This window comes from Hypanus sabinus, chromosome 28, assembly GCF_030144855.1.
Source record: "Hypanus sabinus isolate sHypSab1 chromosome 28, sHypSab1.hap1, whole genome shotgun sequence".
Taxonomy (NCBI): Eukaryota; Metazoa; Chordata; class Chondrichthyes; order Myliobatiformes; family Dasyatidae; genus Hypanus; species Hypanus sabinus.
Window position 1 is genome coordinate 10,200,126 of NC_082733.1, and position 24,906 is coordinate 10,225,031.

Consider the following 24,906-nt stretch of genomic DNA (forward strand, 5'->3'; position numbering starts at 1 on the left):
AATGCCCTCTCTACCAATTCCCCAAAACCCTCAGTCCCTTGATCTAAAAAATATTTATCTTATCTCCAACTTAACTAATTCTAATGATCCAGCATTCACCACTCTGAGACAGCGGATTTTTGAACTGTCCCCCATCAGAAAAGATATTGCCAGACACTGTTCAGATCCTTTGCTGGACCGACCCCTGTCACTCAACAGAAAACGTGAGCAGTATCTTAGATCTAACCCCACATGTGTGGCTGGAGTGCAGACCGCAATGAGAGGGACATATTTTGAACATCTTGGTTCTCCCCACGAACAGATCCCACATTCACAAAGCCGCAGGAAACTTCTCTCCAACATTCTCACACATTAGAGACCTGTCGTTTCCCTTTCCAATTCCAACTTCTCCAACATCCATCCATCACCAACTCCTCCTCCTCTCAAACTCAAAGTCAATCCTGTTGTTCCCCTCTTCCTTTTCCTCTCCCAGCTTTTATTCCACTGAGATCAGGACTACAGGAGGGCCACTCAGCTATAGCTGTCCGCCTGTGTTGAGGAAAATCCCAAACATTGATGCCTCACAACCGTGGTGACCTGGATTAAATTCCATCCTCCGGTCTAGTCTTTGTGGGCCTTTTATATTCTCCCTCTGACCGTGTGGATTTCCTCCGAACCCCTCCCACATCTCAAAGATGCACAGGTTGGCTGGTTTTAAGGTTACCCTTGACAGTAAGGAGGAGCGGAGGGGGCGGGGCGCGTTCAGGGACAAGTCTGAGACAATAGATTGGCGGGAAGTAACTGAGGCAAAGTGGTTGATGGCCTTGCTTTGAGAGCAATGGAGAGGAGCAATCTTATCTTTGGATGAACTCAACAGATAGACTGAATACAAGGTCATGTTTGTGTTTTAATGCACCCAATAAGATCATTCTCAAAATGCACCAAATCTTACTACCACCAGTATTGCCTTCTGGTTCAGTGCTAGCTCGACATTTCAAACTCGTCAGTACCCTTCCATCATCTCCCACTGACCTGCAGAATTTCACAATGTCGATGTGTCTCAGTCCTTACCTTGGACTATGAGACCATCATCATTAGTGGCTGCACTGTCAAGACAGCCCACATTTGCGGCTGGTGGAGTTGCTGCTTCATGGTGCCAGGGTCTCAGGGTCAATGTCTGTGTGGAGTCTGCACATTCTCCCTGTCACTGTGTGTGTCCTCCATGTGTCCTGGTCTCCTCCCTCATCTGTGCGGGCTGGTAAATTCATTGTCTGGTGTCAATTGCCCTAGAGTGTGGATGTGAGGTGGAATCTAGAAGAGTTAATGGGAATGTGGGAAAAATAAGGTAAATTATTTTGGAATTAGTGCAAAAGTGAGTGGTTGAAGATAGATGTGGACTCAGCGGTGAAGGGCCTTTGTCTCTGCTGTATCTCTGTGTAATTCTATGATTCTCAGACACCATCTGTTCATGGTATCTAATTTCCCCTGGCATAGTCCAGCACTAAATTTAGTTTGTTAATACTAAATACAAAATAGTAAATTTTGGTTCTTTTTGCACCATTAATGAAAGGTGTAACAAGTTGTGTGTGTTTACACTGCAGTTCCTAACTTCATGTTACCATAACAGGCTACATCAGATTCAAACCAGCATCAAAATCATCTTCTGACCAGGGCCATAACTTACTTCTTCCTCAGCTCCTTGTTATCCCGCAGAGCTGGTTCATTGGCTGACAGGAGTTTCTGGAGAAAGGATCGAGCTTCCCTCCAGGCACCCCGTCCCAGAGACATGAAGGAGTTCAGAGTCGGCTGGAAAATAAATCCAGGGAACAATGAGTCAAGTAACCTCCTGCCTACTGCGGATCTAAGTCTGTGCAAGTACAACCCTCCAGTGTGTATAGATGAAACATCTTAATTGGCTGAGCTGCTACAGAACAAGGCTGCAGGAATTTAAAGAACCGAGCAGGAATCCCAGCACCCTCTTCCGCTCACTCACGTATAACTTGGGATCAACGCCATCTGGTCCTGGGGATTTATCCACCTTCAATTCAAGGTGTTGAGTACCTCCTCCTTATTTATGGAAACCTGCACTAGATTTTCACTTTGTCCTTTTCTGAATTCTCCAAATACACGAGATTCCAGTTAATTGGGCCATTGTTTAATCAGCTCTGCTGTTTATTTGGGACAATTCTTAAAGAACAAAACTTGGGAAAATAGCCGGGGTTCCTTTCATTTATTTGGGACACATGTTGCTTAACTGGGACAGAAGACTGGTACTGAACAATTTCTAACTAGTGTCACTCACACGCACTTGTGTGGCCATTAATCATTACACTGTGCTTAGAGCGAACAGTTTTTAAATGGCGTCTGTCGTGTGTGATTCTGTTCAAAAAAGCAGTGAGTTTTGTCACCGATAGTTGATGAGAAATAAGCACAAAAACAATTCAAAACAGCTTTGCTCGTTCAAGCTTTGAGGCTTGTGGATGCCAGAAATGGCCAGGAGTGAAAATGAAACAACTTCCACAAGTAAGGAACTACAAATATATTGAAGGTAACAATATTCATCTTGAATATTACGATTAAAATCAAAATTTGGAGGATGCAATGGTGTGAAAGCAGTCCACTACCTGCATGAGATGGCTGTGCTGATTTCGTTCATTTACACTCAGTCAAAAGAACACTGCAGCGTACACATTATGAATTCCTCCATCGATATCTATCAGTTTTAAAGTACTGTAATGGCATTGGTGGTGTGCTAATTTGTTCTGCATTTCATTTAAATACATAATTTGTTAGTTGGTTACTCAGTAGTTTTATATACCTTTTTAACAATTTCCATGGAACTTCAACTAATTAGGGCAGCCACTTAATCGGGCCAAAATGTTCTGGTCCCATTGTTTCTCAAATAACTGGAATCCACTGAACAAATTATTAATTTAGGACCTCACTTGTGTCTCTGGGTCCATGCATAGATTACTCAAGTTGCCCCGATGGGCCGTACTCTTTCCTCAGTTACCCTTTTGCTCTGAACACACTCTGTCTCTCACTGAGCTTTCATGACCCCTTTGTGCCTTCTAAATTTTCTATTTGAGCGCCTCCATTTGCTTATTCTCTTGACAGGCCTCCTCTGCAATTAGGTGCCCAAACCTGTCTGATGTCCCTCCTCTCTCCTATTCGATCCTCAATATCCAGGTTTCTGCATACCTTGTGCATATTCCCTATCTTGAGCCTTTACCCTTAAAGGGGCATTTTGGGCCTTGAATTCTTGTTAGTTCTCCTTTGGAATCCTCCCATCCTGTGGCAAGACAGCCCTGGAGGGTGCTTACTTGCAGCAAACTTCAACCAGCAGATCCACTCATCAGCTCTGTTATAATTTTAATTGTGTAGATGTAGACTTACTGCACATAGATGCTCCCGGTCTACCTTTGGCAAGTACTCCTTTGTGTTAGTAAAATTGTCCATCCCAACCTTTATTACTGGTCCATCCAAACCTTACCCTTGACCACTTTAAAATGCATTGAGTTATGATCACTTTCTCCAAATGCTCTCCCACTGCCACTCCATCCACTTGAACAGCTTCATTCCCCAAGCGGCTCCTCAGAGCAGCATCCTGGACTAAACCAGCATCATCACAAACCTCCTTCTGAGGTCCAAAATGCACCGCACTCAACTCCGTTTGCAACTCCTCACCAATACTTCTGCACACACGCACACATATGTACACACCCCACACACACACACACACACACACACACACACACACACACACACACACACACACATATGTACACACCCTACACACACACACATGTACACACACACATACACACACCCCACACACACACATGTATACACACACACACACCCCACACACACACATGTACACACACACACCCCACACACACACATGTACACACACACACACCCCACACACACACACATATGTACACACACACACATATGTACACACACTACACACACACACACACATATGTACACACACACATATGTACACACCCTACACACACACACACATATGTACACACCCTACACACACACATATGTATACACACACACACACACATATGTACACACCCTACACACACACACACACACACACACATATGTACACACACACACACACACACACACACACACACGTATGTAAACACCCTACACACACACACACAATGAGGTGGACAACACTCAGCCATGGCTGATAAGTGAAGAGTAATATTTATTCTACAAAAATGCCAAATGAGGAGCATCTTTGACCAGCCACTCTTGATGTCACCATTTCCCTGACCTGAAGAGGGCACCTAAGTTCCACAGAGTACTAGGGAAGGTTAAAGACCAGGTATTCTCTGGCGTGATGCACCTCTGGCGTGAAGACTTACCGTCGTTCACCTTCCTGACCTGTGCCTCCTGGTGGAATTCCCTCCACTCACCTGGACAAGTGTGGCACCAATAACTCTCGAAGCTCAACCCCATCCAGGACATTTGATTGACCCTCCATCAACAACCCTAAGCACTCCCGCCCTGCACTACTGGCGGAGTGGGCTACAAAACTCACTGTACTTACCCACCCAGGCTACCCTGACAGCACCTCCCAACCCAGGAGCTCAGTATATCAGGAAGGACGAGGGCAGCAGGTGCATTGGAGAACCACCACCTGCTGGTTCCAACACGAGCACTCGAGTTCACCACCACCGGGTTTAAGTCCTGAAACAATTCACCCAAAGGACTGCAGGAAGCCCACCACCGCCCTCAGAAGGGTAATTAATGACGGGTAATAAATGCCGGACTTGCATGTGATGTACCGTAAAACACAGTCTGTTCCCGGTGCTCGGCCCATCGTCAGTATTACAGGAGGTTATACGCTGTCATATGAGGTTGGGCTGCCCTCTGCTGGGAACATCAGAATGTCTTTGCAAATGTCCGAGTCACAAATAAATCATCCAAGAGTGCTGCTTGAATTATATAATATTTGAAGAAGTGGTTACACAACAGATCAGAACAAGGCAGATCACTTTTGTTCTTTCCACCTTTCCTCCCTCACTGCAACTTCAAACCTGTTTGACTTTTAAACCTGCTCGGAATATAATTAACCAGCTTCTCTCCCCAACAACCATTCAGCCAGTCACACCCAGCTCACCAGCCCGGTTCCCAAACCGTAGGCATTGTCCCTAGATTCCAGCCACCCGACCCCCGAAAGGACAAAGCTTCCAATCCCCAATGAAGGACGGATGCTCCCATCCTGGAATTCCTTGACATCTGACCCAGGTCACCTTTGTCCTCCAACATACCTTGAGAGAGCAGTAATTTCTGCCTGTCCATTGACACTGCCCTTGTCTCCAGTCAAACCCTGACCCATGACCCTCTGCCACACTCCCATGGAGAAGCTCCCGTGGGGGAGGGAGTGGATAGGAAAGTGGACCAAGGGAAATCCTGCTCTCCAAACTCCACCAGCTACACTGCTGCACAACCCCATAAGACTTCTGCATCAAAAGTAAAACCACACTTTCAATGAGATCCAAAGAACCAGCAATTATTTTGCACCAAGACCCGTGCCTCATGCATTTGTTACCTGAGTGAATACATGTTGGCTTGAGGACAGAACAGGGCCAGTGAAGAGATGCTTTATGGTGCTAAGGTCCAATATCTGGTCTCCAATGGCAACACCAATTCTATGGATAGGCTAGACAAGATAAAAATGTAGAGATTATAAAAGACGGACATTAATAAATCTACAATAGAAGAATGGCAGGATTCTTGATTCTAGATTCCTGATTGATCAGGGCATGAAAGGTTATGGAGAAAAGGCAGGAGATTGGAGCTAAGAGGAAAATTGGATCAGCGGTGATGAAATGCTGGAGCAGACTTGATGGGCCAAATGGTCTAATTCTGCTCCGATATCTTACGGGATTAAAGCCACCAACATTCAGAATGTTCAAAGTGGTCAAGGCCTCTCTCCACATGGAGACCAGCCCTGCTCTAAAAAGTATGTGCAGCTCACATCACTGCACATGCACCCTTCCATTACTGATCATTTCACTGCCTTTCCAGACAGCACAGCCCGGCACAGCGGGCGGTAACAAACACCGTGACCACATCTCAGTGTAGCACGTGGAAAAGCTGAAGTTGCCATCGCAATCCACTGAGACTGACAGGTGCGGCTATTCAGAGGGACCCGGGTATCCTTTGAGACAAATTAATGAAGGTGACTCCAACTCCACTATCATTGCAACACTTAGAAAGTTTAACGTAGACTTTCCTGCTCCAATTATCCCATCCTCCCGGAGAAAAAGCCTGTAGAAAACTTTAAGTGTGGAATCCATCATCTGCATCAGCAGTTCCAAAATGTCGCACTGGAAGGGATGCTCAGTGGAGATGTGTTGGTGGACACAAACTCTGGGCGATGTGGACAACACTGTTGTGTGGACAATGTGGAGTATCCTCAAGATAGCTAATACTTACTGCCCGCTGCACTGCAATGACGGTCCTGTACCTCTGCTTGTCTTTGGTCATCCCCTGGGATGGCTCAGTATCCTTAGTTGCACGTAGATATAGAAGGATTTTTCTTAGCTGGTTCCACAACAATATTTTTGACCAGTCAGGGTTGTTAGCCCTGTGCTGAACCCTGGAACCTGGAGGAGCAGTGCACCATTCTTAGTCTGGCCATTACCCTTTGACCTGTTTGGCATGGGTGACCCTACCAAGAGCCGAAGCACAAGGCCCTGACTCCAGCCAACAGAGCTCTCCGGGTCATTGAGGCATGCAAGCCTCCAAACCCTGTGACAGGTTTGTAGTCCACTTGGAAGTAGATAACTAATAAATGTGCAATAAACACTGCCCTTTCACTGGTTACCAGTTAAACTGGGTAGGCTTTAACTGCAGCAGTGAAAAAGAGATTAACGTGCAAAGTATCTTCTAAATGTTTTAAAGAAGTTGCTGTTGTAATGGGGATAAAACGCTGGAGTTATTTGTATGCAGTGGCTGCAGCAGGAGAAGGTGGAGCCAACAGCTCCAGTGATCCAGGTTCAATCTCGATCTCCAAACTGTGTGCAGGTTCCTCCAGTGACCATGTGGGTTTTGTGTGACTGCTCTAGCTTTCTCCCACATCCCAAAGACATGCCGGTTACTACTTCAACCGACTGTCGCAAATTGTTCCACTTGTGTGGGAGTGGAAGGTGCCAGGGGTAGTTTTTGGGACTGAAAACGGGACTAGTCCTTCAGGGTCAGCATGGGCTCAGTTAACTGAGGGGGCTGTTTCAGAACTGTGTGACCAGCGAACCTGCCTCTCCCAATCTGCCCAATATTGCAAAATATTCTGACTGGGCTTTTCAGAAAAAAGTGACGTGAACGAAAACTTCTTTTTCTAATCGCCCGATGAAGTTTAAATAAATAAAAACCTAGTGTTGTTCTTTCTGGGAGTTAAATTACCTCACTATCTGTTGCATGAAGAAGAAACCTAAAGAATTATGCAGCATATCTTTATAAATAGGAACTAACCTGTGGTGTTGATCAGAGTGAGTGTCTTTATTATGGCAGTCAGCTGGACGCCATCCATCATCTAATCAATCCTGCCATTTGCTGCTCTGCTGTCATCTTTTCCCTCGACTCCCCTAGCCCACCTGCCTATGCTTTGGATAATACAACAGCTTGTGATACTACTGGTGACTGGGTGTTGTGGGAGGGCCTTCAGCACTCTCCCCCTTGTCCAACGTACCCGATGTTTTCCTTCTCTTCAACAGCACTGCAAAGCCGGTCGATGGTGTAGTGGCATCAGCACCAGACCTCGAGGTGAATGGTCCTGAGTTCGAATCCGGCCAGCTCCCTGCACACATTCTGTCTGCGCTGAGTTGAGGGTCAAATACCACAGGAACGGCAAGAAGGCCACCTGATGCGCCAGAAGGCGTGAAAAGCAACAGCAGCACCACCACAGAGAGATTCCTCTCCCGACACCAGCTTCAGTGATTTCAGATGATGCAAAACATCACAATCTCACTCATGTTAGACAGAATACTCATTCAATCATTACATGAGTACACTGAACAAGCGTAAGTACTAAGTCCTGTAGAAGGGTCTCAGCCCAAGACGTCGACTGTTTCATGGATGCTGCCTGACTTACTAAGGTCCTCCAGCAATTTGTGTGTGTTGCTCAAGATTTCCAGAATCTGGAGAATCCCTTGCATTCAAGAGTTACTATTTTCTAGGTTTAGACGTAGGAAACTTTTGTCTCATAGACTGAATAGGTTAGCAGTTATGTTCTCTGCCTGTTAGGTCCATCAGGGGTATAAATCAGTTACATATTGCCTGCAGTTTCCCTTATTTCAAGCAGTTTTTGTTGACTGATCTGACAATGATTGATGAGGACATGTACCCTTGATGATCAATCCAAGGCCAACAGATCAACATTGATCAAGGTCCCAAATGGGCCAGCAGATAAAACTTACACTGCAAGCTATAGAATGCTCTTTGGCAAAGTACAGTAAACCTTTGCACTCACTGAAAATGCGGACACTGATTACTACAGTGGGATCGCTCATAAACTTTCCAATTTAACCACTTCAGTATTACTTTACTGCAAACTCTGACTACACATTGCTGGACCTGATGTACTCCTAGTTGGATTGCACTTGGAGCAATCAACACCCTGAAGCTTGCCTTGTTTCTCCTCTACACCTCCATCCCACAACCGGATGGTCTGACTGCCCTTTGTTTCTCCCTAGTAGTGAAACCAATCAGTTCCTCCATCATCCTCCTATCGTCCCCCCAACCCAGCGCTCTCATGACCCACCCTCCTCCTCACCCAGCGGCCCCTGACCCAACATTTCTCTCTTCAGCCAAACCCTCATCATCCACCGTCTTCCTCACGCAGCCACTGTCTTCACCATGCACCCTCCTGCCTCACAATCCCCCTTCACCAGGCTGAACTTATTCTCACATTGAACAACTTCCCTTTAATTCCTCACACTTGCTCCCAAATCAATGTTGTAGCAAAGGGAACCCACATCACTCCCAGTTATGTGAACCTTTCTATGGCATGCATGAAATGGTGCTTGCTTCAGTCCTGCTCAGATCTCTCTCCCTTTCTCTCACCCTGAAGGTCAACACATTCACCTTTAGTCTCTCCTTTAATGGCATTACTTGGCCAGTTGGAATGGAAAGACTCTGTCATTGCTTGCAACTGTTGAGATTCCCATCATGGTTCAGGTGTGACCAGGGCAACATTTGTGTCTGTCTTCTCCTTTGACCTTAGTTGCCATGTTCATACCATACTTTGAAGGAGAACATCAAAAAATAGTAGATGCTGGAATTCTGAAATAAAGACTGAAAATACTTTTTGTTTTAAAATTCAGATCTTTATAAATGCTCCCTTTCTTCTTCATCTCCAATCTGAACACCTTCGATTGAACATCAGCCTCAAAGACTCACCACAATGAGGTTTTAACCTGTACAACAAACGTACAAACATTTACATTTACAGATGTTTGACTATGGGAGAGCTCATTTATTTAAGCCAGCCTTCAGAATTTACAAAAGAACATTGCTGGAACCTATAAAGTGGTTAGTCACAATCCTTAAAGATGTCTGACTTTTTGGAGTTACATTGATCATTCACGTCCACTATTACACACCCTGTTGGTAACAACTTGCAATTCTGCAACTTCAACTATTCCATCCTTTAATCTCACATCTCTAGCAGTCACTGTTTTTCTGCCTTTCTTACAGTAATTTAATCAGACACAGCTCAGGTTTAATCACTGCCCTTCACTGCTGTCTCACAGCAGCCTCCTTCACCATCTATCCCATTCATTTCCACTCTGTCGGACCTTTCCCTTTGGTCTCCAGCTGCCCCCACTTTTTCTGTCACTTACAACTTACTTTTCCTTGTTCTCGTGAAAGGGCATTGACCTAATATTAACTACCTCTCTCTGCAGAACTGATGAACATTTTCAGCAGTCTCTGCCTAACAACTTCAAATTTCTTTCACCATTTCCCAAAATTGTCTCAGGATACCTCATCACTGAATGCGGTTTAATTAATCAAAGGCACTGATATATAGCAGATATTCTTGTATGTAAAGGGTGCACACCTACCCCACAATGTTCATACTGTACATTATGTAGCCTGTCTCCATTCTAACTAGTTGACAGTAGTTCTGGGATTAATGAAAAAATTCTGAGGATGGACAGCCCAAGCAAAGCTACTTCAATCCTGCCCGCCATCCCCTACAGTATTAGGAGAGTCCAAACTGCTTCCCTTGCACCTGGGCCGTTTCTGGAGTGGAAACTATTTCAGAGAAAGTCGGTGATAGCTCTTTCCCAGCCTGACCCAACATTTCCCACTCAAACAGCATCACATGAAAGAAAGCAGATTATCATTTGCTTCCCCACCACTTGAATCTGATTGCCCTGCCCCTATAGGCCTGAAAGTGGCATGTTCCTCTCTCTACAGATGCTGCCTGACTCCCCACACTTTCCAGCAATTTCTGTTTCCATTACAGGAACCAGACAGGACGAGAGATTGTACTTTGTCAGGATATGAAAATTCTGCCTCCTTACAAGCCTTCGCTTTCATCTTTGTACACAGACCTACATCGCTAGCAAGGGCACGTTTTAAAACTCTGACTTTAGAAACAAAAATAAACAAACTGGTTGTAAAGGTTTTAATATTGTAGATTTAAAAAGTTAACATTTTAAAAGATCACCCTGTACACTGAATAATTTCTATCCTGCAGTGTTACAGTGTTGATAACACCAGGCAGGAATTCAGAAGAAATGTTACCCTCGATTCTCCCTCCACAGATCCTGCCTGACACACCGAGAGTTTCTGGAGGTTGCTGGCTTTACTTTAACTCAGTGATTCCCAAGGGGGGCAGTTAGACTCACCACCCCCCACACACAGGGGGCAGTTACATATCTTAAGGGGGCATTGGGGGAAAGAGAAGTCATCAGGGAGCATTCAAGATTCTTGGAGTGGGCAGTAAGTGGCACCCTAACTTGAGGCACAAGACCTGGCCAACTGTTAGTGGAGCAGGCACTGGAACACAGGAAGAACCGAAGCTCTGCAGGCAGTGAGCACTCGTCGTCACAACATGCCTGAAACTCGGCAATCTCATCCGACCTTACCAACCAGAATTTACTGGGGATGCATGAGTTAGCAACCAGGGTGCCCAACAGTTCCCCTTGACCCGCAGCACAAAACAAGTTCATGCAATTTAACAGTTGGTAGGTCAAGTACACCCTCTCAACAGATCTACAGAAAACAGGCTGCGCAACGATACAGCACTGGCCAAAACCGAAAGGTGAAATACAGCCGATCAGTGAACCTGCTGACCATCAGGATTCCTCTTGAGGTGGTCAAGAAACATCTTTGGAGATTATGAGACCTTATGTGAGTGGTCAATTGCACTAACTGGAACAGTATAAAGGTCACTTGCCGAACACCAGCTCTATCTCGACTAACACTCAGATTCCAATCTGAACCCTTGTTACCGTAATGTTCGCTGTTGAGATCATCTTCATTTTCACCTCGCCATTCCTTTGTGTGCCGCTACCATCATTCCATCAGTCTCAACTCGCTGTCTTCGTCAGTTTGTGTTAATTTTTTATTAATGATGGATAAATATGAACTGTGCGATCTCTACAAGTCTGAAGGCAGTGAAGCCTTGAATTCTAATCCTGCTAAGAAACAGAAACTACAGAAAGTTTGTCAATACAATGGTTTTATTCTGGTCCCATCAGATCAGTGACTTATTTGTAATACTCTACTGTCTAACGAAACCATCAAGATTGCAGGAACACTTCCATAAAATACATCCTGAAAAGCCTAATTGTGGTGTTACTGAAGTCCAGAAGATGAAAGAAGCATTGGAAAAGCGTTGCACACTCGAGTTATTTGCCAAGAAAGCTAAAAATGACCTGGATAGGGGTCTCACTGCTTCTTATAACATTTCCAAAATGATAGCAAAGTGTGGAAAATCTCATAATTGGTGTCAGAAGTGCTCACCACTGTTCTCATAATGGACACCAGTATTTTAATGCAAACAGGAGGAAATCTGCAGATACTGCAAATTCAAGCAACACACACAAAATGCTGGTGGAATGCAGCTGGCCAGGCAGCATCTATAGGGAGCAGTACAGTCGACACTTCGGGTCCTGACGAAGGGTCTCGGCCCGAAACGTCGACTGCACTTCTTCCTATAAGTGCTGCCTGGCCTGCTGCATTGTGTGCTGCAATTCCACCAACATTTTGTGTGTGTTACCAGTATTTTAAAATCAGTTCTTCTGAGTAACAACTGTAGCTTGTTGTATTGATGAAATGAGTGAAGACATTGAGTATCAACTATGCGCAGAGCTACAAAAATCAGAATTTAGGATACAACTGAATTATTCAACTGTGTGAGACAATGAGGAATTGCTAATGGCAAATGTACACTTTATCAAAAATGGAAAGTTTATGAAGAGATTCTCTTAAAAAATTAAAAACAAATATCAATGGAGAATCAATATACGATGAGCAAAGGATGTATATTGAGGATAAAAAAGTATTCCGATTAGCAATATGATTTCTGCACAATATATGACACTACGTTGCTTTAGTGACATTTATGAAAGAAGAAATTCCAAGTCTGTTTGCAATCCATTGTATAATTCATCATCAACATCTTGCTGCCAAAAAACTCAGCCAGTGTCTTTTTTCAAGCATCTGCTCAATCTTGTAATATCTGCTATCAACAAAATTAAAGCTTGTCCATTAAAGAACAGAATATTTCCCCAGTTATGCCAAGATAATGACGAAGAGTTTGAATGTTTGCTTCCTCACACTGAAGCATATTGGCTATCAAAGGGTTGCTGCTTAAAATGTTTCTTTGATCTTTTTGTCACTGTCGTTGCTTTTTTGCTCGAAGTCCACAGCAGCTTGGGAAACAATATTGAACTTCTACACTGCAAGGTGAGAATTTCAGTTTAATCCAGGCAAAAAGTGGAGTGTCCATTTTTATAGCAACACTGGAAATATACAAGCAAATCATTGGGAGAAGAATGTTCTCACAGATTCCCTGCATGGAAAGTATGGCATTCTCTTTCAAAGACGGTGATTTGCAAGTGTACTGTTTACACCTGCAGTCACTGAAGAAGGGTTTTCAAATGATTCAAGGATTTGAGCAATCTGGAAATTCCAAAATGGGTAATAAACCCATTTCTTTGCAAGGTGGAAGAACAGGAAGAGGGCTTGCAAGAAGAAATGATCGAAATTCAGAATGATGACGAAGCAAAAATGCTTTTCAAAAATGTCCGCTTTTGTGATAATGTGGTTACGCTGTCTTGGTCTTTGGAGAAGAGTGGAATTGCTCTTCATTGCATTTCCATCCTCCTACCTTATTGAAAAAGGGTTCAGAGCAGTGAACCACATACTCACAAAAATCAGAACCTGCTTGGACTTTGTTACAGGTGGGGACTTAAGGCTTTTGCTGTCTCAACTTGAACCAGATATTTCAACTCTTGCTACAAACCATCAAGCTCAAGGATCGCATTGATATCGAAGCAGCTGTACAGCACACAAGTACTGCGTAAGCGAGGTTTAAAGACAAATAAAAGTTTAAAGCAGAATAATTTTTCTTTTGTTAGCATGCTTTTACAGTATGGGGGCTCCGGAAAGTAAGGGGGTGTTGGCAAATATGAAGATCCTTTAGGGGGGCGTTGGGTTAAAGAAAAGGTTGGGAAACGCTCTTTCATCTGGTGTCCCGCGTCCAGATGTTCGCGGCGGCTGCAAGTTGAAACCGAGTTGTGGCGAGAACTTGCGTCATTTGTGGACCCAAAGAGATCAACTACCTCGATCCCGCGTGAAATGACACTTACATTGTCTGCCGTGGAAAATATTCCGTACGGAAGGTTCTGGATGGGGAAGTCCGAGTCCTCCGCTACTTTCAGGAAGGACATGGTGGCACTTGTGACAGCTCGGCGGTGCTGGTGGACGCTGAACCGGGAAGGACTAATCGCGGCGCGGTGAGCCGCACTGCCCAGCTCCCGGCCTCAGCCAGTCCGGTGATCCGCCGCTGCCCTCCGGCCACTCCCTGCCCGGGTTAATGAGAAGCTAAAATCCACACCGGCCAGTCTCGGAAACTTTCAGTCGTCAGTCAGTCCCTGTCGACTTTTGGCCGCATGCTCCACATTGGCAGTGTTTCCATTTCCAAGTTATTTTGAAATTTTAAGGCCGCGACCGGCTGCGTTTTATAGTTGAACGCGTATTCAATAGGCGTAGGATAGGATAGGCGGGCGCTGTGGACTCTACATTCACCCACGGTCGGTATTTGTCATAGATACAATTGACCAAGGTACCCACCCACGCTAGTTCCATTGCCCTCGTTTGATCTATATAGAACATAGAAATCTACAGCACAGTATAGGTCCTTCGGCCCATATCGTTGTGCCGACCGTGTAACCTCCTCTAGAGTCAGCCTAGAATTACCTTACCACATAGCCCTCTATTTTACTAAGCTCAACCTACCTATCTAATAGTCTCTTAAAACACCCTATTCTATCCGCTTCTACCTCTGTTGCTGGCAGTGCATTCCACACACCCACAGTTTTCTGTGTGAAAAACTTACCTCTGACATCCCCCTTGTACCTACCTCCAAGTACCTTAAACTATGCCCCATCATGTTAGCCATTTCAGCCCCGGGAAAAAACCTCTGGATATCCACACAATGTATCTCATCATCTTATACACCTCTATCAGGTCATCTTTCACCTTCTATCACTCCGAGGAGAAACAACCACTTTCAGTCAACATATTCTTACAAGGCATGTTCTCCAATCCAGGCAACATCATTGTAAATCTCCTCTGCACTCTCTCTATAGTATCTACATCCTTCCTGTAGTGAGGTGACCAGAAATGAACACAGTACTCCAAGTGGGGTCTAACTAAGCCTTATAGTTTTAACATTACCTCGAACTCTTCAACACAACCCCATAGTTGATGAAGACCATCAGACCATGCCCCTTCTTAACAGCACTGTCAATCTATGAAGCGGCTTTGAGTGTCCTATGGACAAAGAACCCACAATCTCACTCATTTTCCACACTGCCAAGAGTCTAACCATCAAACTTGACCTACGGAAATGAACTACAAACGTACTTCACACTCATCTGGGTTGAACTCCATATGCCACTTCTACATCCTATCAATGTCCCACTGTTAACTTCTGACAACCCTCCAGACTAATCACAACACTGCAACTTTTGTGTCATCAGCAAACTTACTAACTTACCCTTCTACTTCCTCATCCAGGTCATTTATAACAATCACAAAGAGGACAGGTCCCAAAACAAATCCCTGTGGAACACCATCGATCACCATCCTCCATACAGAATATAAACCGTCCACAACCACTCTTTGTCTTCTATGATCCAGAAAGCAAGGTCTCCTTGGATCCCATGCTTCCTTACTTTCTGAATGAGCCTTGCATGGGGAATCCTATCAAGTGCCTTACTGCAATCCACATACACTGCAACCACTGCTCTACCTTCATCAATGTGTTTTGTTACATCCTTAGAGAAGTCAATCAGGCTCTTAAGGCATGACCTGCTTTTGACAAAGCCATGCTGACTATTCCTAATCAGATCATGTCTCTCCAAATGCTCATAAATCCTGCCTCTCAGGATCTTCTCCAACAACTTGCCCACAACTGAAGTAAGACTCACTGGTGTATAATTTCCTGGGTTATCTCTACAAGGTACTCCCTTTCTTGAACAAGGAAACAACATTTGTAACCCTTTAAACCTCTGGTACTTCTCCTGTTCCTATTGATGACACAAAGATCATCACCAGAGGCTCCTCTCTCATTTCCCACAGTAGCTGGGGGTATATCTCATCTGGACCCAGCAACTTATATTACTTAATGCTTTACAAAAGCCCTAGCACATCTCCTTTCTTAATGTCTATATGCTCAAGTGTTTTCAATCCACTGTAAGTCATCCCCACAATTGCCAAGGTCTTTTTTCCCTGGTGAATACTAAAGCGAAGTATTCATTAAGTACCTGTGCTACCTCCTCCGACTCCATGCATGTTTCCACTATTGCACCTGATTGGTCCTATTCTCACTCGGCTCATTCTCTTGCTCTTCACATACTTGTAGAATACCTTGGGGCTTTCTTTAATCCTGCTCACTAAGGCCTTCTTACGGCTCCTTTTTGCTCTCCTAACTTCATTCTTGAGTTCCTTCCTGGCACTTTTATAATTTTCTAGAGTTCTAACAGTATCTAGTTTCTTGAACCTTTTGTAAGCTTTTCGTCTTAACTAGATTTCCCACATCATTTGTACACCATGGTTCTTTTACCCTACCATGCTTTCCCTGCCTCAATGGAACATACCTATGCAGAACACCATGCAAATGTTCCCTGAACATTTGCCACACTTCTGCCTTGCATTTCCCTCAGAACATCAGCTCCAAGTTTATGTTCCTAAGCTGCTGCCTAATAACATCATATTTCCCCATCCCACAATAAAATATTTTCCTAAATTGTCTGGTCCTATCCCTCTATGGTAAAAGAGATAGAGTTATGATCACTACCTCCCACTGAGAGACCTAACACCTGACCAGGTTTATTTCCCAATACCAGATCAAGTACAGCCTCTCCTCTAGTTGGCTTGTCTACATATTGCATCAGGAAACCTTCCTGAACACATCTAACAAACTCCACCCCATCTAAACCCCTTGTTCTAAGGAGATACCAGTCAATATTAGGAAAGTTAAAACTACCCATCACAACAACCCTATTATTATTGCACCGTTCCAGAATCTGCTTCCCTTTTTGTTCCTCAATGTCTTTGTTACTATTGGAGGTCTATAAAAATACTCAGCAGAATTATTGTCCCCATCCTGTTTCTGACTTCTACCCATAATGGGTCAGTAGATATTCCCTCCATGAGTTCTTGCTTTTCTACAGCCATGATACTATCCCTGATTAGCAACGCCACTCCCCCACCGCTTTTTCCTCCCTCTCTGTCCTTTTTGAAACATCTAAAGCCTGGCACACTCAGCAACCATTCCTGCCCCTGAGACATCCAAATCTCTGTAACGGGCACAACGTCATAGTTCCATGTATTGATCCACGCTCTAAGTTCATCTGTCTTTGCATTAAAATAGACACATCTCAAACCATCCGGCTGAGTGCATCTTTGCTCTAACACCTGCCTATCCTTCCTCACAAACTCCCTACAAGCTGTCACTACTTGTGTGCCAACTGCCACATCCTCTGCCTCTTCATTTCAGGTCCTACCCCCACCCACCCCCCTGCTCATTTAGTTTAAACTCTCCCCAATAGCATTAGCAAACCTTCTACCCAGGATATTGGTTCCACTCCAGTTCATGTGCAACCCATCCCACTTGTACAGGTCAGCCCTTCCCCAGAAAAGTTTAGAATGATTCAAGAACTTGCAAGCCTGCCCCAGCACCATCTCCTCAGCCACTCATTCATCTGCGCTATCTTCCCGTTCTGACCTTCCGTAGCTTGTGGCACTGGGAGTAACCTGAAGATTACCACCTTGGAGGTCCTGTTCTTCAACCTCCTTCCTAACTCCCTAAACTTACTGCGCAGGACCTCTAACCCTCTCCTGCCTATTTCATTGGTACCAACATGTACCACGACCTCCAGCTGCTCATCTTCCCCTTCAACAATATTCTGCAACTGCTTAGAGACATCCTGGACCTTAGCATCTGGGAGGCAACACACTATCCTGGCGTCTGTATGCTAAACATTTCCTATCCACGTACTTACCTAAATGTCCTTCATATGCTGCTAAAGTACCTGCTTCAACCATTTCCTCTAGTAGCTCATCCCATTTACAGACCACCCTTCATGTAGAAAGGTTGCCTCTCAGCTTCCTACTAAACCTATCTTCCCTTACATTAAACTTGTGCCCTCTGGTTCTTGGTAGCCCACCCCTGGGAAAGTCTGTGCACATTCACCCTAACTGTTCCCTTTGTGATTTTATATACCTCTATAAAATCACCCCTGGGTCTCCTTTGCTGCAAGGGATAAAGCACTAGCCAGCTCAGCCTCTCCCTAAATCGCAGTCCTGCTAACATAATAAACTCTTCTCAGACTTCCAGTCAGGTACAGGTATCAATTAAAACCGATGTTTCAATGACGAACTCTGCCATCTTTATCAGGGGTGATGCCTCGGCACGTCACGTCAGGTGGTGTTGGTACTCTTATAGTCTGTCCCTTCTGATTGGTTGGTCCTTGTTCAATCAAGTTGCTGCTCTTGTTATCATATAGTATATCATCAAGGATGACACTGAAGTGTGAACTCAGTGCCTGGATTGATGCTGGGTAGTACCCCCGGTTTTTATTCTTCTTGGCTTCAGTTTAACAGTTCTTTTGCAACTGGAAGGCTTGTTGAAAGGGCTTATCCTTGTCCTCATGTCAACCACATGACATGGGTCTGGAATCATTTCTAAGATGGGAGATTTGGTTGCCCCCTGTTTTGTGGCGAGTCTGCCCTGCTATCTGCTTCTTTACCACCTTACTTTTGATTTACACTAGAGGTTTGGCAGTTTCTGACAATATCAGCATTTAATGGCCTTCCATTATTGATCCTGAGGAGGATTTAGACTCATCAACAGAGAATGGCAAATTACTGAAATATTAGCCATGACATAGAAGAAGGCTACAATCCTCACCTACCACTCCATGAGCCTTCGCATCCAGCACATCATTCTCTGTAACTTCTGCCATCTTCGATAGGATCTTACCACCGAAAGCAACTTACGTCCCCCACCCTGCACTCTTCACTTTCCACAGTAATTAACTGCTCTCTCCATGATTTCCTTGTCCACTCATCCCACCCCACTGATCTCACTCCTGGCCATCATCTCTGCAAGTGCCATACGTGCCCGTTCACCTCCTCCCTCACTACCATCCAGGTCCCCTAGGAGTCCCTTCAGGTGAGGTAACTTCACTTGCGAGTCACCTACAGTATCCAGTGCTACCTCCCCTACATTGGTGAGACCTGGCGGAGATTGGGAAACCGCTTTGTTGAGCATCTTCCCTCCATCTGCGACAAGCAAGATCTCCCAGTGGCCAACCATTTCAATTCCACTGCTCATTCCCATTCTGATATGTCAATCTTTGACCTCCTGTGCTGCCACAATGAACCAACTCTCAAATTCCATTTGTGTAGCCTTTAACCCGTTGGCATGAACATCAATTTTGTTGCCTTTCAGTAATTTCTCTCTCCTCCTCCTTCCCTCTTTTTCCATTCCCTTCTTACCTCTTCTCTTCTCATCACCTGCCTATCACCTCCCTCTGGTGCTCTTCCTCCTTTCTCCAATGGTCCACTCTTTAACTTTTCCACTTATCACCTTGCAGCTTCTCACTTCAGCTTCCTTCCCCCACATAGCTACCTTCCCCCTCATCTGGTTTCACCTTGTACTCCTTCCCCTCCCCTACTCTCTTATTTTGGCTTCTTCCCTCGTCCTTTCTAGTTCTGATGAAGAGTCTCAGCTCTTAGCATCGGCTCTTTATTCCTTTCCATAGATGCTGCCTGACCTGCTGAGCTCCTCCGGCATTTTGGATTTCCAGTACCTGGAGAATCTCTTGTATTCATAACCCTTGCAGACCATCCATGTGACGTCTCATTAAGTATATCTGAAATGCAAGAATCCATTTTTTCTACACTATTTTCTATTCATTAACTAATCCTCAACCCACTCTGCTGTACTACCCAAATCCCACGGTCACTCATTTTGTTTCTGAACCTCTTGAGTACCACGTTATTGAAGGTCTTTAAAAATCCAGATACCACATTAATTGTTTCACCCTTATTTATTCTGATGATTACAATCTCATAAAACTCTTACCATAATTGCCGAACATGATTTTCCATTCCTAAATCATGCTGACGCCACCTAATACCATCACTATCTTCTGAGTAGAAACGAGAACTGTTATATAGACAAGATGAGTTTATCCGAGGCCGACACATTGATGCAATCACAGAGGAAGCACGCCAGCATTAGGAGCTTGATGAAGTTTAGATGTCACCAGAGACACTTGGACTTACTGTGGGGAGCATTCTGACTGATTACGTCACAGCCTGGTGTGGGGGCTCCTATGCACAGCATCTCAGAAGGCTGCAGAGGGTTGAAGACTCAGAAACCTCCATCACAGGCACAAGTGTCCCCACCATAGAGGACATTTTCAAGAGGTGGCACCTCAAGAATGCGGCATCCTGAACATTCCCTCTTCTCATTACTACCATCAGGGAGGAAGTACTGGAGCCTGAAGATGTAGACTCAATAATTCAGAAACAGTTTCAGCCCATCAGCCATCAGATTTCTGAATGTTCACTCACCCTAGAACACTACCTTGTTATTCTTTTTCTTTAAACTATTTATTTTTTGTAATTTACAGTAAGTTTATGTCTTTGCACTGTATTGCTGCCACAAGATAACAGATTTCATGTTATATAAGTCAATAATAATAATCCTGATACTGATTCTGAAATATTCAACAAGTTCGACAATATCTATGGAGAGAGGAGCTCAGTTAACATTTGAGGTGCTGCCTGAGCTCCTCCCGAAGGATCTCGGCCCAAAACGTTGACTGTACTTTTTTCCATAGATGCTGCCTGGCCTGTTGAGTTCCTCCAGCATTTTGTGTGTGTGTGTGCTACGTGAGTATTTCTAGCAGTTTTTGCTTTTGTTTCAGATTTCCAGCAGTTTGCTTTTCAAGTACTTTAGCCGATAAAATCTTTTGCATGATCAATACGATGGGTTCTTGACCACCTTCTCAATTAAATGTCTTCTTCCCTTAATTAAAATAAACTAACAGAGTAGCACATCAGTTACATCCACTGATGTTTTTGGAATTTATGGTCACAATTAGGCTGAATATCTAATTACACAAAGTATTCATTGGACAGTTTGTGGAAGTCTGACGTTAATGCACTACTTAACAGGAAGCGCTAGAGACACACAACAGATTGGGCAGCAGGAGAAATCTTTAAAATTTCAAGTGACAACCTCAGCGACTACAATTTCTTCAATTCCCAAGGTCCTTTCTTTACCCTTATTTGGTGGCATCCGTTAGTCTCAGGAGACCATGGATCGGTGTCTGGAATGGTTTCCAGGGTGCAGGCCTGGGCAGGGTTGTATGGAAGACCAGCAGTTGCCCAAGCAGCAAGTCTCCCCTCTCCACGCCACCGATGTTGTCTGAGGGAAGAGCAAAGGCCAATACAGCTTGGCACCAGTGTCGTTGCAGGAGTTGTCAGAATGAGGTTGAAGGCAACATCGGACTGCCTCAGGGACTCCAGCTCTGGATTTGTCCTCGGGGTTTACTCCCAAAGCCTTTCCCATTATTTATTTAGTTTATTTAGCTATTTGTTAGTTCCCCACATGGGGAGGAAGTGTTGCATCAAGTCCTGGTAAAACTGACACCATTGGTAACCAGAGAAAAACCCCTGCAGTTGATGGATTCACACATGGATTAGTAGAGGATACCTTTGATTGTTGGAGATCAATCACTTCAAGCCCAAGAGAAAAGCCCAAGTGCAGGGAATACAAGAGAAAATAGCTTCAGTAAATGAGACTTAATGAAGAATGGAGAAACATTAACAAGTGTAAAGTGTCCATCAACAAAAGATTTAAGATGTTAATAAACCCCTTACAAGCTGAGGAAGGAGAAGTTATATCTGGGAGTACGATAATGGCTAAGCAACAAATAATTCAATCACAAACCAGAGAAAATCTGCAGATACTGGAAGTCCCAGCAGTGCACTCAAAATGCTGGAGGAGCACCAGATGGGCAAGTAAGGAGATAAGGTGAGAGAGGGAAAAGGAAATGGGGAATGGTGATGGGTGGTGGGGAGGCATTATCGGAAGTTCCAGAAATCGATGTTCATGCCATCAGGTTGGAGGCTACCCAAACAGAATATAAGGTGTTGCTTTCCAACCTGAGTGTGGCCTCAACATGACCATGGAGGAGACCATGGACTGACATGTCGGAATGGGAATGGGAAGTGGAACTAAAATGGGTGGCCACTGGGAGATCCAGCTTCTTCTGGTAGATGGAGCGTAAGTGCTCGGTGAACTGGTCTCCCAATATATGTTGCATCTCACTGATGTACAGAAGGCCACACCGGGAGCATGGGATACAGCAACAACTAGTTTATGCCCAACTTTAAAAATGTTTAGGAGAAATTATGGGACTGAAAGTCAATAGATCTTTAGGGAAGATGGAGGCACTGAATGCATTGGTTATCATCTTCCAACATTCCATAAATCTTATGACAGTTCTCACTGATTTGAAGATGGCTTGAGAGAAGGGAGAAGAAAATGATGAACCACAGATTTGTTAGGCTGACATCAGTAGTTTGGAAAATGTTGGAATCTATTATTAGTAAAGGAAAGGTAACAGGGCATTGCCGGAAGACAGAATGAGCAACAGGTCAGCATTCCGTTAGTAATGCACTGGAGTATTGCCTAGATCAGGCTGCTGTAGGTGTGCATTGTGGTGAAGTTTTGGAGATGAACTTGAAGATGAATAAAATAATTTAAAATGTACTGACTTGGGTGTAACTGCCAGTATGAATCAGTAATGACAGAATGATGGCAAATGTAATTTCTAATGGGACCAAACCCTCAAGTTCAAGCAAATTGTATCTTATGGAAGATGAGATTCTGATATGATGACATGATCATTTTGCTCCACTACAATTAAACTGCTGTGATGCCCTGGTTCATATTTTTACAGTTATGCAGTTTGGTTTAGTAGGAAGAGTTCTGCTTTCAGCCTGTCTGGGTTTTTGTTGAAGATAAGGGATGATGAGGAAAGTGTGCCATCCAATTAGAATGGTAGAATTAGGGAGAGGTTTTCATGGCAAGGGACTCGGTCTTGGTCTTGGGGGTTTTTTTTTGGTTCAGCAGGAGATGAAGAGATTAGACGCTGGGGAGAACCGGTTGTAGGATACAACCCGGTGGGAGACCCACATCTCCGAGATGGATTGTGAAAGGTGGCGTGCGCTTTCACGCTGACCGTGGACCCAGCGTGTGAGTACAGAGAAGTTCAAGATGAGATCCAACTTGTGCACATTTGACTGTTTTAGTTAAAATGGGCCCTTTTCTTTTTGTTTTTCTTTTCTCAACCTTGAGTTAAGATTCATAAATATAACTCCTTTGATCCTATGCAGCGTACTGTCTGTTATTTTGTGGCACTGAGTTGTAACAGGGTAGCCAATTACACAGCATCCACCCAAACCGGGGTTTGGGATGGGACGAGCCGTCTCAATCTCACGAGTTTGGCGGGACTTCTCTAGACTTGCACAGCCAAGGAAACGAAGGGGTTTCACTGTAAAAGAGCAGAATTCCTTAGTTTACAGGATCATGTGGTATACATGCAAAAAGAGAGTTCTATTTGGATATTGTCTCTGCAGAGTAGACGCTCTATCACAAGGAATCGGAAACCAAGAGTAACTGGAATATATAAGGTAAGAGATAGATTTTACAAATTAACTAAAGGCTTGGTTTAATGAGGAGATCAGACAAGTCTCTTGAGAGAGGTTAAATATATGATTAGAAAAACATATATGGTGGTTAATTTTGATAGCTGAAAACATTCCTTTTTACAGACTCGCAGTAAACTCAAGCTCCTGGAGGGGGCATACCGATTTATTGAGCAACAGATCATGGCTATTGTTCCCTGCCTTGTTAAGGTAGGCCCCAAGGTCTTTTCCTTTTCTTACAGTCATTTATAGTTACATACAAGTTTTACATCAACACAATCTTCCAGTGCAAGAATATGTTCCAAAACCCAATAGATCTCTTCTGCCTACTTAGACAGACCCTTAGCTTGGTAAATAAATATTATTTAAAGCAGCAGATGAAGGAGCTATTTACATGGGTTAAAACATTCTAACAAGAGGACAGAAAAAACACTGCATTGTGTATTTACAGTACCAGATAATCTTCAAGACTGTTTCATGCATAGATACAATTGTTTGTTTTTAAATCTTTCTAATGAATACAGTGGATTCCAGATAACTGGGACACATGGGAACAAAACATTTTGGCCCAATTAAGCAGCTGCAAAATTAGCCATAGTTTCATGTTAAAAATATAAATAAAAGATGAACCAGTTTAACTGAGTAACAATATGTGTTTAAGTGAAATACAGAACATACTCTATCAATATTACTAAAGTACTGTAAAACTGTAGTTCCTAATAGAAATCAACAGAGGAATTTGCCCACAGTGTACACTGCTGTGTTCTTTGGATTGACTGTGAACACGTCAGTGCAACACCTTGTGCAGATAATGGACTGCCGTCATACCATGTGTTTTAGACGATTGTACCCTCTAAACTGTCATTTTCTTTGTAACATTCAAGATGATTGCTGAAACCCTCAAATTCTTCATAGGTCCTAACTTGTTGAAGTAGTGAAATTGTTTCACTTTTATTTTCATTCCCGGCCTTTTTGGCATCTCCAAGCCTAAATGTTCCAAACCACAGTGAGAAAGACAGTTTGGAATTGTCTTACTGCTTATTTCTTGCCAACTATCAGTGACAAAAATCGCTGTTTTAACGCAAACAGACGGAAATGACACTACAGTCTCCTAGCTAAATTAAGCAGCATGGTGCCTCAAATAAACAAAGGGAACCCCATCCATTTTATCAATTCTTTAAGAATTGTCCCAAATGAGCAGCTGGCCCAATTAACCAATGACCCAATTAGCTGAAATCCACTGCATTTAACACTGAGTGAATGACAGATTGCTTGAGATTGCCAAATTCATGGATATAAAATGGGGTAAATTACTTGTTCTATTTATGTTAGGGGCTTTTAGTCTGCTTGAGCTTCAGGAAAGGACAAAGCATGGATCAATCATGAGCTCTTTCACATAGGCAAAGTGCATACAAC

General features: G+C 43.9%; 1 protein-coding gene across 1 annotated transcript in view; it reads right to left on the reverse strand.

Moving 5' to 3' along the window:
- fah (fumarylacetoacetate hydrolase (fumarylacetoacetase)) overlaps positions 1 to 14,076 on the reverse strand; it is a 117,525-nt gene extending 103,449 nt beyond the window's left edge. Inside the window, exons 1-3 of the mRNA XM_059952595.1 lie at positions 13,842 to 14,076; positions 5,564 to 5,674; positions 1,664 to 1,785 (exon numbers count right to left, since the gene is read on the reverse strand). Of these exons, the coding sequence (XP_059808578.1) occupies positions 1,664 to 1,785; positions 5,564 to 5,674; positions 13,842 to 13,922 (314 nt within the window). The 5' untranslated portion in view covers positions 13,923 to 14,076. The remainder of the gene's footprint in view (positions 1 to 1,663; positions 1,786 to 5,563; positions 5,675 to 13,841) is intronic.
- Between the last annotated feature and the right edge of the window lie 10,830 nt (positions 14,077 to 24,906).